Source organism: Pelobates fuscus, chromosome 6 (genome assembly GCF_036172605.1).
Source record: "Pelobates fuscus isolate aPelFus1 chromosome 6, aPelFus1.pri, whole genome shotgun sequence".
Lineage (NCBI taxonomy): Eukaryota > Metazoa > Chordata > Amphibia > Anura > Pelobatidae > Pelobates > Pelobates fuscus.
The window spans coordinates 193,498,820-193,514,318 of NC_086322.1; the positions used below are offsets into that span (position 1 = coordinate 193,498,820).

The following is a 15,499-nucleotide window of genomic DNA, read 5'->3' on the forward strand; positions in this document are numbered from 1 at the left end:
AAACCCAAACCTTATTCCTAAATGAAGACCTCTAGTTTAATTGCAAGTTCTGAAAAATTCCAAATGCTTTAAAATGAATTTTTTACCTATCTGACATTCTATCGTGTCCACAGTTTACACATTTACATTATACCTTTATAGTTCTACCAGCTTGGGGACAAAGAGATTTAACAAAACAACAGCAACAAAAAAAACAACAACACAAAAAACAGGACAATCATACAGAAGACAGGAGAGGCTATTTATTTGTAATATTTTTTTCTGACTTGTTATCTCAAGAAAACAATTTGTTATCTAAAGAAAAAAAAAACCTTGTTTTCTCAAGAAAACAAGTTGTTACAAATACATGGCCTCTCTGAGTTTCCATACATTCAAGCTTTGAAAACCCAATGTTTCCTATCAAAAACCTTATAGTTGCCCAGCAAACACAGAACTGCCTGCTAGTCTACTACAAATGATTAATGTGCATGTCAATTAAAATGCTCTTGCCAGGATTTAAATAGTAAAAATGTTTTTTCTTTATTTCTCCTACTTGCCAAGATTCATGAGGGAAAGAAAAAAATAAAAAGCAACACGTTCTCTCCAATGCCATGTCCAGTCTCCTATTTAGGTTGACATTAGACATTTAAGGTTTATGGTTAATGGAAAAACTATGGAAAAATTCATAGGATTTGTATATAAGCATATTCCTAAATCACCTTAAGTAAAATCATCCCAGCAAAAGGGATCTCATATTTCAGTCAGAGGCAATTAACATGCAACTCTATGGCATCTTTAATGGGTCCACATCCAATGGGTCCATTGTAAGGGGGAGGGGGGGGGACTGTCTATTATTATGTTGTGCTTGTGCTTTCTTATTCAAAATCAAATTGTGCAGCCATTTTCTTTCACTGCACCTTCCATCCTTTAGAAGGCAGGAGAAGTTTCAGGTAGGTATTTTCTGTCAAGATATAAATATTTAAAAAATACTTTGTGTTGGTAAAATCAATACCAAAAGTAGGCATTTAAATATATAATTTCCTGAAGAATAGTTCCTGCTTCTCCAACATCGTTAGTTTTGCAACACCTATTACCCCAAATGATGCATACAGCATCCCAAAATTCATACTGTGTATCCGCATGCTAAGATTTCTAAGATGCTAACACATGCATTTGGCTGCTATATAGATCAATGATTGTTACCATTTGGTCATTTCAGACAGACTTTAAATATAAACCATTGTTTTTAAATAACAAAAAAACCTCATGGTGTTAAAGGTTATTATCAAAACCGGGAACCTAAGAGAACCGTCTGAAAAACACAGAGATACAAGGAGAAGTAAAAGTATGAAGGACAAAAACGTTTAATTTTTAAATGTTTATTAACACCTTCTCCAAACACATATCACATTTCTCTTTACTATTCAATATTTAACTTTCTATTTTGTTCTGCTCCACCCTTATACAGAATCTGTTTACTGAGTTTCAAAATTGTGAGCAGATGCATCCTTTAACAGTTAACATTTAGTAATCACTGAGCATTTTTCACAGTACGGTTAACTTGGTTATTACTGTCACTTGTCACCAGTAAAAAAATAATCAAGGGACAAATCAGTGAAACTAAGGGATATGTATTACAAAGAAGCAGTGAACTCTATCTACATTAGTGGCTGATGTAACCAACTGGATATCAGTTTGAATAGCTATTTATCAGAAGACTTGAATTTTAATAATAATAATCTTTACTAAACAACTGTTAATAAATATAATAAAGTACATTTCTTGAAATTGTCTACAGTCATAATGTGGTGATGATTTGTTACTCAATTCATAATATGAACTATACAAGCAATATAGCTTGGTCCTACATTAACATCCTTAGCTTTCAATGCATAAATATAACAGGGACCTCTAACAAAAATCTAGAAAAAGTAGGACTGTCATTTAATTCGCCCATGATGGGAAAACCACAATTACAATAATTCGAAATTTTTCTGATAATATGTATAAAGTGATAAAATGTGAGAGGCACAGTACAAGAAATTAAGCATTCGGCAAAGAATATCAATTTGGTGTCCAAGGTGACTGTGTTACTTTGTTTTGAAACTTTTCCACAGAATTGCTCTTAATAAATAGGTGTGGGTTAATATTGGGCCAACATTGCTAATCCTAGCAGTGTATGCTAGAAGAGTACTTTGGATAAATAGTAAAGCTTATTTTGCAAACCAGGAATAGTGGGCAATTCAGAAGTGTAAAGTTGAGGCCACAAGAACCAAATCAAGGACATTCTTAAACTCTGTTTTTAGTTCTTGTTTAGTGAATAAATTATTTTGTATAGAATTGTATCCAAATATCTATGTTACAGCACTGGTGTTAGGTTTAAAGCCACAGGATTTACACTGGAAAAACTGCAATGTAATATATGTAAATATAAACTAGAAGGAGAGAAAGCTATGTAGTTGGCATCTCTGTCACATACCTATTGGTCATTCTAGAACTTCTCCATGTCTGCCACGACCATTTATTTAAGAAATGGAAAACCTAGCTCTTCTGTAATGAGATCATTACAAAACGCAGAGAGGAAGAGCCTTGTGTTGCAAACCATGTTCCTCTATGCAAATAATCTTTTTTTTGTCAAGAGACAAGGGCCTTTTTAATGTAGGAAAAGCAGGATGAAAAAATGGGGCTTGGGCTTTCCAATCCAATGTCCAAATGCAATACAGAATGCAGATTTAGGGTGGATAAAAAATGGGAATAAAGGTTTGAAGCCAAGCATAACTTCCAGTCTACTGATTAATACAGAAACCAGCATTGGTACTCAACTGCCAACAGTATCCAAGTGTTATTCTTTAACTAATATTACAGGATTGTTTGTTCATTAAAATTCTCTTCTTACAGACTAGCTTATTTTTTTTTTTTGTCAATCTTTCTTTTATTAAGGCATGTGCAATAGGGTACAGAATAAAAAGAGGGGAAATGCAATAGTGGTATACAGATAAGGGTTAATACAGCGTTAAGTACATTTCCTGCTAAACAATGCCTAATTTTTTATTTTTATGTAGGTTAACGAGTTTAGGTTCACGTTTGGTTTTGAAACGGTTGAACAAACATGTTTAAAACAGAGTTTTAACAACAAGAGGATAGCAGGCTATTAAACCTTGTAGTTTGGTCTGTAACGGGGTTTCAGTTATACTTGTGACACTCAAGTAGCCGCAGCTAAGAAACATCAGAGTGTTATAGTGGCATAATCTCTCAATGTATGGCTATTGCCAGTTGAAGCTTCACCACACGTAAGAAGGCCTAAATTAATGGTAAGGTTTAGAGTGTTGGTAACACTGGCGCTTTTGGTACGGGATGGACCAGTTTTAAGGATAGGCACGAATTAGCTGTAAGCGTAAATCATAACTGTATTCGATTCACTAGCTAGGGTGAGTCAGAAAAAGAGAAAAACAAAAACATTGCTAGATTAACTGTGATCATACACGTAAAGCAGAACATACTGTTCATTCCGAGTAGAAATATATGGCTCCTCACTTACAGTGCCTGCCAGGTAATACGGATAATCAGGGCCTCATAGCATATATGAATAAACTGAAATGATACATGCTTATTATGTGCGGCTGCGGGTATGCAACGTTATTGATGATACAGCCTTATGATATTGTTGCGGGCGTGAAAAACACAATGTCGGCTAATGTTATGTAACATGGCATAAATGGCAGATTAAACTTAAGCTAGCAAGGACATAGGAATTTCAGCTGACGTCAGGAAGAGAAACAGCATAAACGGAATATACAGTTTAATCTTGCAAAGCTAGCTATGCCGGTCTGGCAATATAATTCTATTGAGCATGCTAGATCTGGTAAGTGTCAGTGTCGCCGTTGTTACAGGCTAGGTCGTCTGATCAAATAGGATACCAAGTTTAAGTGATCAAGTTCAATTAAGACAAAACATTAGCTGTATATCAGTCCGGGTGTGCTTAGGGAGATAAACTCTCCAAAACCTTTGTTTGCTCGTAAAAGATGTTTCTCCGTGTGGTTGTTGGGTCAAGAGTCTATGCCGCGGCGGCCATAAGTGTACCTTCTGAGTGCAGATGCGGCCTGTCCTTAGTACAGTAGTCGGCTTCAGCCTATACCCGTTGCAGGAGTTTGCCTCATGCTGTTGATTTTCGTCTCCGGTGGGGCGCTGGTCCACGCTGGCGGGCTGTATAGGGCCACTGCTGTGCGGGTGCGGGGAGAGGTGATCCTCCAGCCCCAGGCTGGTGAGCAGGCCTGCATCACTGTGCCACAAACCCGGTGACTGCCAGAGTCCGAGTTTACTCCTCTTATGGGAGAGCCGGGGGGTCTGGTGTTGTGCCGCCGCTTACGGCGCTGGGACCTCCGCCGATGTGGGTGATGCTTTCGGGCTTTAGCCCTGATGGCCTTCAGCCCAGGTGGGCTACGTGGAGTAGGGGTGTTCGGCTGTGGGACCGCTGTACCCGAGGACACCCTCCTCACTCCCTGTCGCGTGTGCCCCGACTCACCGGCGTGTAGCTCGGATTGTGAGCTGAACTGGGCTGACTGCATGCGCTGATCCAGCTTCTCCCAAAACCGGAGAAAGGTTTCTTCAAGACGTTGCAGGATGTCTGTGTGATTACTGTGGCTGGGCATGTAGTTTTGAGGCTGGCTGCGAGTGTGAGGTGAATCTATAGCCGCCATCTTGAACGTGCCACGAGGCGAGCTTGTTCAGGGCCTTGCTTTACGCTGGTGGTAGAAGTTCTCCACTGCGGTTCTGAGTGGTCCAGGATAACCCCCACTGGACCGGGGGGGGGGAGGTGAGTGAGTAAGAGGCTGCAGTCGCCGTACCTGTGCCCGGAGAGCGGCCGTCTCCCCGTGGCTCAGACCCTGGTAGGCCGCAAGCCTCGGTGTGTCCGTTTGGCTGTGCCGGAGCTTGGAAGAGGCACCGATCGATGCAGCAGCCTCTCCTAGTCGCAGTCGTCGTGGTTTGCCGGCTGTCAGCCACGATTTTCATGCAGAATTCCCCGTTTTATTGTCCCCAAACGTGGGAGCTCTCGCCCGACACGTCTGGGCTGCTTGGCTGCTTGGCTCCGCCCCCGAGACTAGCTTATTTTAATAGCATTTTATTTTATTTTAATTACCTAAAGCTATGTACTTGATAGGCAAATACTATATTTTCAAATTAAACATCAATATATCATTACTTTGTTTTTCTTCCCATACCTACATACCCCTCACTCAGGGCAAGACATAGCACCTGAAACACATATGCCATCAGTGATAACAGTGCATTTATTGTATGGGTTTGTTGATTTATAAAGCATTATACAGTTTATATAATTAAATCTTCTAGACAACCAGGAATAGAATAGGCTGCAGCAAGTCTTATAATCAAGATCAGGATGGAATTGAACCTTGGTCAATCCTTATGGCACTTGACAGAGATACACATAAGATGGAAAGTATATCCTTATTTTTAAATTAAATACAACACAATTATGTAGTCGGATTTAGGGTGCAGAGAGAGCAGGGGTCAAGTCCTGGGGAATAAAGTGTGGGAACTCACTTGAGTTCCACCCTCACCCCACCACCAGAAAAAAACAAAACTTGCATGCATATATAAACATGTACACACACACTCAGGTGCACACATACACTCAGACACACACACACACACACACTCGCAGACACACACACAGACTCACAGACAGACACACACACACATACATACATACATACACTCACATACGCATACACTCACAGACACACACTCACAGACACATACACTCACAGACACACACACACTGCCAGACACACGCACACACTCCCAGACACACGCACACACACTCCCAGACACATGCACACACACTCCCAGACACATGCACACACACTCCCAGACACATACACACAAACACACACTCCCAGACACATACACACTCCCAGACACATACACACACACACTCCCAGACACATACACACACTCACACACACACACACACACACACACACGTCCACTCACACACACATACACACATACACTCAAAGACACACAGACACACTCCCAGACACATACACAGACACACTCCAGACACATACACAGACACACACAGACACATACACACACTCCCAGACACACACACATACAGTCACAGACACACACACACACACACACACACATACACTCACAGACACACACACACTCCCAGACACACACACACATACACACATACACTCACAGACACACACACACTCCCAGACACACACACATACACACATACACTCACAGACACGCACACATTCCCAGACACACACACATACACACATACACTCACAGACACACACACATTCACAGACATACACACATACACACAGACACACTCCCAGACACATACACACACACACACACATACACTCACAGACACACACACACACTCAAATACACAAAAAATATTTGTATATATTTTTTTTAATTTAAAAATGTCCACCCAGCCTCCCTACCTGGAGAGCTGGCGTGGACCTGTCCCTGGGGTCCAGTGGGGCTTCAGTGCGGCCGGCTCTTGTCTCGCTGTTAGACGCAGCGAGGGAGCTGTGTCCTCTCTGCTCCCTCTCGCCGCGTGGGCTGTCTGCTGATGCCGGGAGCCGGAAATTATGTCATATTACGGCTCCCAGCATCAGCAAACGGCACGGCGAGAGGGAGCAGAGAGGACACAGCTCCCTCGCCGCGTCTGACAGCGAGACAAGAGCCGGCCGGGGAGGATCCTTCAGGTGGCCATTAGGCCACCTCTTGGGCCCCCCCATGACAGGGGGAACACGGGGACATTTGGGGGCGGCATTTTTTGCCGCCCCCTGAGTGCCTGCAGGACCATAAACGGGAACGGCGTTCCTGCTCTAGAAAAAGTGCAGGAACGCCGTTCCCACGCGTTAATATATTAATATAGCACATATAATAATGATATTGTTAATAACTGCTAGATATTTTTTTCTTCTTTTGAAAAAATTGTGTGTCATCCCAGCTCCCAACATGCACACTTTGTTTATGGAGTCACTAGAATAATCCTTGTCAGTCCCGATCTCCTCCTGTTTTGTTTTTATACCTCCCATATAGACTTGGGTCACAAGTAAATGACAAAATTAGTCTCATGTATTATGCTAGGATTTACCAACAACGGGACAGAATTTACAGGTGTAGCATTTTAAATTAAATATGTCTAAATATTTTTATCAGTCTTGGACAAACATATTTTTACGTATATATAATTTGTACAGTTTTGCCATTTATCTTTTTTTCCTACCATTTGTACAAAGAAAGCTCTAGAGTGCTTTTTTAAGTTTTCAACAAATGTACAACGACTATGTAATTTTTAATCTTGGCAACCAAATATGTATTGTTACATAGCTACATACCAATAAAGGCTGAAAAACAATCATAAAAGATTATTCCAAGCATCAGAACCACTACAACCATATGCCAATCTTGCTGATTACTCATTGGCTGAGAATATCAACTAAATGCTCTCACCCAATTACTCCTCCCCACAGAAATATGCACAGACTTAACATAAGAAAGTATGGAACTCAGAGTAGACAGTAGCCAGCACGGAAGCCCAGAAGTGGTTACATTTCTAGTATGTAGTCCAAATACCTATGTATGTGTAGAATTTCACACAGAAGCAATGAACATACAGCCTCTAAGCACCATGACAACCACTTCAAACACTGACGTGGTCACGGTGTTTGGAGTAACTGTTTGAGGCCACCAAGTTTAGCCTTTCACACATCTCTGCTTCAGCTGTTAATCAAAAAAAGGAGAAAAAATACATTCAGTGGGTTTCAGTTCTACCACAAAATAGAAAAAAAAACATCTTTGACTATACAATGGACTATACTCAGATTTCTCCATGAATCAACAAGTTACTACCCCACATGGTAACTATTACATCCCCAAATGTATACAACAAAATACTTCAGTCGAATATACAGCTGTCATATTGGTAGCCATTCTTTTTCCAAGGAGAGCAGTCTTAATCTGGATTAAACACTCTCTCCCTTTGATGAAATGAATAGGTCTTCTATAATATTGTGAGATGAAACAATCCATATAAAAAAACAGTTCAAAATCTTTATTCCAAGTACGTAATTCAGCCCACCAGCCCTGGTGAATATGGTCATGCTTCTGTCATTTGAGCAGAAACAAAGGAAGTTCTGTGAAAGGTCTGCTTTCAAGATGAAAATGTTCCCTTACTTTACTTCATGCAAAACCACTTGCTGTTCTAAATGCCAAATTAGGTTATTTTTGAACTGTGTTCAAATCAGATCATTTACAGCTAATGAAGTAAAAAAATAAAGAAAGGTAACTTATTGCAATTTAATATATTTTACGACTAATAGCCAAAGTCTGTAATGTATACTGTTGCTTTTTGTTTAGTTTTTTTATGTAAACTTTATCACATAGTTCCACATTTCAATTACTACATTATAATCAAGAAGAAATGATAACAAAAACAATAAAAATAACGTAGACTCTATAAAACGCTACTTGATTAAGTTTAACCTAAGTGCATCACATAGACTAAATGTCAAACATACTGGGACTGAAACATATGGGCAGGGTCTGAAAACACAAACACAAGAAAAATATGGCTATATACCACCTTTGTTGGAGTGCCAAACCGGGGTTTAAATGGGTGTACTGTAAATAATTTAAACATGAGTAAGTCTCTTTCAGTATGTTAGCATATTTATAGTTAAATAAAGAAGTAATTTGAATCGTTTTTTGAATTATCTAACGCAGAACAATTCAATAAAGGTGAAGGTTTTACCAGCCACTATATAGCATGATGTTTTTGCAATATACAAGCTGGCATGATTGATTAAACATTTACTCATTAAGAGAACGTGAGATCTTGGCACGAATCTGTGTGAACCGTTTGACTCTTTGAGCCTGAATATAGCAATGTTATATTAATTACAGAGTTTCTAGGGTTCAATCACATCACATTTCTACATCCTGAACTCTTGACCAGTTGGATGTTTCATTCTCCGGCCAAGATGAAAACTCCCTTGTCCAACTTCAAGGAAAAGTTGAATGAATTCCATTGAATTAAGTTAAGCTTTGAATTTAGTTAAGCTTTTGTTTTCTTGGTAAATATCCAGTTGTATCTTCAATTTAGAGGATGCAAAGTGTACAGGCTTTCTTGCCATATTTAGTTTCTCTATTATTTCCTCTAGTGGGAACATACTGACCCATAACACTAAACCTATACAGATTTTCGTGATTCCCTACTAATGAGAAAAAAACAGTATAAACTACAAGATGCGGAGAAAAGTAATAATGCATGCTTTGCATTAATATTTTGCAGGCAACTTGGCAGAGCCAGATTAACCATAAGGAAAATCTTGGCAAATGCTTAGGGCCAGTGACAAAATAGGGGTCCAGCCAGCTCAAATACTGAGACTTGGTGTTCTCCAGCATGTAACTCTGAACAAATACTGTATCAGGATCCTGACACATCACATGCAGCAATATTTTAATGAAATATCTGTATGATAATAAATGGGCCTCTTTGCTGATGGTCTTAGTGCAGGGCATTGGATCCATTGACAAAGAGTTCACAGCAAGGTTCCAGCCATAGCCAAAACCCTCTCATCTTCCACATGCTCTTCTCTCACAGAGTTCTATAAGGCTACATGCATTGTGAGTGAAGAACAGAGACTATGAGTAGTTTTCTGACAAAAAAAATGCAGCTTTTATTTGCCTACTTGTACGAAACCAACAGTACCAACAGAACTGATTATGCTGGTACAGTCCCAATTTTGCTAGTACAGTCCCGCATTTTAAAGACCTGTAGCAGCAAACGTTTCCTGCATTTTCATATATGCCTAATATTACTTCACCCACAGACAAAAAGATATTTGTATTAGTCAGAGCTTATGCTGTTGGCATAAGACTGTTGGGCTTTCTGTTCTGATGTTCTTTGGCCAATTTGTGGCATTCAGGCATAGTTTGCAGACTTTTGGAAGAGAGTGGAGCCAGCTAGTGGGTCAGTATCTAAGACTCCCAAGTTAGTCCATATTGTATGAAAAAGCAGTCTGTTGGATTTGCATCAGTTTCACTATATACTTTAAATGTGCATTATCGGGAGTACATGGATAGCAATAGGCCCCAAGCATCCAGTACCAAACTCACATAATATGCCTCGTTTCCACTGAGCGGATCGGTTCGGTCGGTACAGTTTGGAAGGTTTAGAATGGACCAGCCCATTCTGGTGAGCGTTTCCACTGCAAGTCAGACCTTCAGGGCCATGCAGGGTTTAGAATAAATGCTCTTCCTGTCCACCAATCAATGGATTGTATAGTAGCTCCACCCTAACCGAACCGTTCCATTTTTTATGGCCCTACATCTGAAGCAGGACCCTGAATGGATTGGTACGGTTCGCTTCAATGGACCACTTTCATAATGGAAACACCCAAAATAGCGAACTGTACCGTACCGAACCGATCCGCTCAGTGGAAACGAGGCATAATAGACCTCTTCCTACAATCCCTCTTCCAATATACCTCAATCTGAGCATTTCCGTGTCTTGCATCTGTGACCTCATAGCTACTTCAAATATATTTTTATCCCCATTACCAACATAGAGTCGCAGTTAAATCTATCATTTATTTTTTGCGATATCGAATCATGACTTCTATATTTCTTCTATCCCTGTCCACCTTTCTCTCAAATCATTCCATCTTCAATACCTCTCCCATCTTTCTTACTTACAAAGTTCTGTGTCTTAAAGTCTTAATTGTCAGAAATGCAATGTGAATTTTAAAGTGAAGGCCAAAACAGGTAAACTGGAAAAATATACCAAGTCCAGTGTTTGAATTTCCACTATTTTGGCCTAAATTTGAAGATTTGAATTCACATCAATTCACACATTGAATAACCCTGTTTACCACTTCTGCAATGTGCAACTATGTTTTTCCCAAAGTGTGCTTCTTGCTCTTCTTCTGTGTACATTTAAAAAAAAAAAAAAAATAAATAAAAAAAAAAAAAATGCTGCTTTTTTTGTGTAACAATTCTATAATAGATTCTATAATAATTTCTGTATTGTAATTTCTGTAACTGACTGTATTGTATTGAATTATTTGTCTGACATCGAGACAAAGGTGCCAACACACCCTGGTAACATTCCTCCAATAGTAGAGCTACAGTGCCAGAATTCAGTTTACTTCAAACATAAGCAACTACCTCGAACAATGGATCTAACCAAGTGTCAGCTTTCTGAAATTAACAGAAAAACAAACCAAAATATTTTTACACATTTTGCTTCACTGCAAAATGCCTTCAATGCAGCAATACAGATTCACATATTGGAAAAACCTTTACTTCCTACTCCTTCCTGACACCACTTGTACATTGAATAAACATGTCTGAAAGTGGGTCACGGAACACGTGAATTCTAAGCAATACAAATTTCATCCCAATTCCCAAAACATACCCTTCATAGAATCGGTGTTTAGTACTGAACCCACAGTGCATACAGCCAGGAATGATTTGCGATGCCTACATAGCCTATAGTTCAAAAACTCCATACAGTGCACTGCAAACTATGAAAATGTACGTAAACAAGTTGGTTCTTTTATTTCTGTACAATATTATATTTTCTCTTTATTGATTGATATTCTGAATAGATTATTAAGAAAATCTTGCAATGTCTATTCATAATTACTTTATAGGATGTTATGCTTTTGGAGAAGGTCTGAAATGTGTAAGAGTTTGCAATAAGCAGGCCCTTATGACCTGTTTTAAATACTCTACTTTCTTGTTTTAACGAGCATTACTTGCATATGAAAGGACTCTAGCACCATCTAGAGGTCAGTGGGATAGCAGATTGAGTTTATTATTATCAATAGGGTTGTTTATGTTGAAGAAGATACCACTATATGATCTTTTCATTGTATAATAAAATGCAAGATACTTAGGACACTTTATGACAAGTTAGAACCACTTAACAAGGCAAACATTTACATGCTCCCATTAAGTCTTATATTGTGTTGTCATTAGCCACTTTTTACCCATTTTGCAGCAAAATTAACTGGGTTATTGTAAAAGTCACGTTTTAAAACAGATGTGTGCTTTGAATTACGTAATATAAAAAGATCCATGTATTGAAGGATCCAGTAATGTTTATTCTGCAGTTTAGTAGGATGATGACAAATATCACTACATTTGCAGGAAATCACAAGTAAGGCTATATACACACCAACAATTTAACTTATTTCAATGTCTTTTGTATGTATTCAAAGTTCAAAGTGTTTGATATGTATTTAAAGTTAATGTTTCAGTTGCTGGCTGATCCCCTCCAGTTATTTTTATTTATTTTAACTTTTTTGTCTGACTATTTTAACTTTACTACAAATGTGGAATTTTTCAGGACTAGCATTTCATGGGTTAGTCAGCCAAATATCGGAGCATCAGGAGTAAATTCTGTCTTACTTACTATTGCACAGAAATAAATCAGTGCTGCCTGATGGGCAGGCACATGCTATACATTCTACCTCTAATAGAATCTTTCATGGGCTGTCTGAGCTGCTTCATTTACTGCTCTATTCATAGAAGTGTAAACAGAGCTATCAGCTTGGGCAGCAGCTCCATTCGCAGATTATAATGCATGGAACTGCTGAGTACTATACTAATCATCCAATACACATTTTCTAAAAATATCAGAAAGGCTAGGAATGTATTTCAGCTGTCAGTTACTTCTTATTCACCACACTCACTGAAGGAATACACAACAATTGGGGATTAATAGCAAATGTAAGCACTTTAAAGGAATTGTTTCTTTTTGTAAAACATTTTTAATGTCATCTGTATAATGCAGTACAATGGAGGTAGATGCAAGCATGCATTGTGTCTTTATGTGAGACATGTGAAACCTAAAGTTGGCCATAACCAGTAAATCTACAATTCATAATGCAGGTGTAGGCAGCCTTTGGTACTCCAGATGTTGTGGACTACATCTCCTTTGATACTTTGCCAGCATTACAGCTGTAAGAGCATTATAAATAGATGTAGTGCACAGCATCTGCAGTGCTGAAGGTGGCCTACCCCTGTTTGATGATTTGTAGGATTACTGGTTATTGTCATCCCTGATATGAAAGAATGAAAAAAACAACAACAAAGAAACACGCCTGTTAGCGAGTCTGTTAAATATTTTGGAGGCTTTGCACAGTTTCATATATCTGAATAACTGTGTGTACAACAGAACTAGTATGAGACACCACTTCTAGCAAATTCATTTTGTTTGTAATAATTTACTTATATCCTTAAAGGAATACTATAGTGTCAGGAATTTTCTCTGAAAAGGCACCATTTACAGTGCTCATCCTGCAGGGACAGGCTATAGACATCAGAACTACTACATCAATCCGTAGTGGTCCTGGTAACGTTAGCATTACTTTAAACATCAAAATTCTATTATGCCAGAATCTTAAAGTAGTATATTTTATCTCATTTTTCAGCAATGATTGGTCTCCAAAAAGGCAGTTAAGTAACTTAACTTTAAACATATTGTATGCCAGGCTGACATCTATTATCCATGTTTGAGAGATATAGCACGTCAACATCTATAAACTAACAATAAATGGTGCTGAACATCAAGCAGCAATGGTCGTCACTGGCTTTCCTATGTTGAGATAGAAAACATGCAAAATCAACATTACCTGGTTGGTTACCTGGTTGCCAGGCTGCTGGTTTAGCCGTGCTAGCTGGCCCACTAGACTTGAATGGTGGTGGTTTATATGAACTTGTCATACTCTTTGTTTGTGCAGCATTATATGTGGTACCCACTGCAGGCTCCAGTGAATCACTAAAGATTAAGAAACAAAAAGAAAGAATTACTCAGCAGGTTGTACATACAAAATACAGTAATTGTAATTACACTAAACGAGGTTTCAGTTACACACTGCACAGCACATTCCTATTGCTCTTTAACAGTGACTCACAATGGCAGTAACCAACCACAATATTTTACCTGCAAGAGTTACAGAGTGTATATGAATTCAGTCACTCACAACACACCCGTTACAGATGTTGTAGGTCAGTGCTAGGCATACTTTGGCACTACAGATATTGTGGATTGCATCTTACATAATATCGTTACAGCCATAATGTTGGCAAAGCATCAGGGGAGATCTGGAGTGTGAAAGGTTTGCTACCCCTGTTGTAGATGACCCAGTCTCGTTCAGCAGCCCTGCTCAAGATGATGCATTAAGATTAATACCCAGGTTGGTAAGGACCAGATGGTTGGGGCATACATATTAAAAAGGGAAGACAACAAAAAAAGCTCAACAAAACATACACTGTCTTACATGAATAAGGAACACGTGTCATGGTGTATTAGAAATTCATGTGAAAATTAGAAATATATTTTAATACAACATAACAACTGATTGAAATATTTAAATAACAATAACAAAGCATTTAACCACGTAAGGCACATTCAGATTACTCTGGTTTTAAATGCACAGGTTTTTCACATGATTTGTCTCTCGTACACTACATTCATACAAAATAGAATAGGTTATTTTATTCTATATTCATTTGTGTCAAGTGTCAATTACTATTGGTGTTATATTCAGAGCTGCCACATAATCCTATGTTATCTACAATCAAAGAGAGATACATTCTTTCTCTGTCATGTTAAATGGACAATCCAGAGTGGAACTGTCACCATGTTAATGCTATCAGGTTTATTTACAAAAGTGAATTTCAAATGTAAGGCCGGAATAGCTGAACTGAAGGCATTGCTGACTTTGAATTTGTCCAGTTCAGCTATTTTGTCTTTAAATTTGAAACTCACTTTGAATTATTACCCTGTTTATAAAATAAAATTGAAACTGGCTTTTGCAATCAGTCTTTTGAAATCCATTCTTTTGTACATCAATGCAAAACTTCCGTTTAGTTTGTGGAGGGATAAAGGACCATGTGGAATGCGTAACCTCATGATAAGGACAAAATGTAATCCACCCACCCACTTTAAATGAATCATTTGATGTGCCATGGTCATCTCTTTTCCAGAAACATCTGTGATATTCAACCAGACTAACATTAACTCTGTTCTTCAAGTTGTTTCAACCAGTGTACACAAAGCTCCAATGACTTCAACTGAAACTCATGTCAGTAATTTTCTTAAACAGATCAAGAAAGCTGAATACATATAACTTTAAAAAAAATGAAAAAAATCGAGAACATAAAATAATTTTCAAAAGAAAAACTCTTTTATAGATGTTTTTAAAGAACCTGTAACAGAGTGTTAAATATCTCTAAAATGTATTAAAGTGAATACAAAGAAATACATAATATCATATTTAAGTGTTACATTATACATAAACAGATATGTGTGAATATAATATGCTTTTATTTCAAAATATTTTATTCCCCTTTAACATTATAATTCTATTTTTAAAGAAGTGCTCTCAAAAAACAAGGTACATTTTTTTTTTTGTCAATCCCAGGGGATTTATTTTTTGTTTAT

General features: G+C 38.3%; 1 protein-coding gene across 7 annotated transcripts in view; it reads right to left on the reverse strand.

The window, feature by feature from the left end:
- The window catches only part of PDLIM5 (PDZ and LIM domain 5), a 174,943-nt gene that overhangs the window by 23,166 nt on the left and 136,278 nt on the right, over positions 1 to 15,499 (reverse strand). For 5 of the 7 annotated variants that reach the window (XM_063458627.1, XM_063458625.1, XM_063458629.1 and 2 more), the window contains one exon: positions 13,686 to 13,831. In XM_063458627.1, the coding sequence (XP_063314697.1) occupies positions 13,686 to 13,831 (146 nt within the window). The remainder of the gene's footprint in view (positions 1 to 13,685; positions 13,832 to 15,499) is intronic. The other 2 variants (XM_063458633.1, XM_063458626.1) reach the window with 1 other exon arrangement.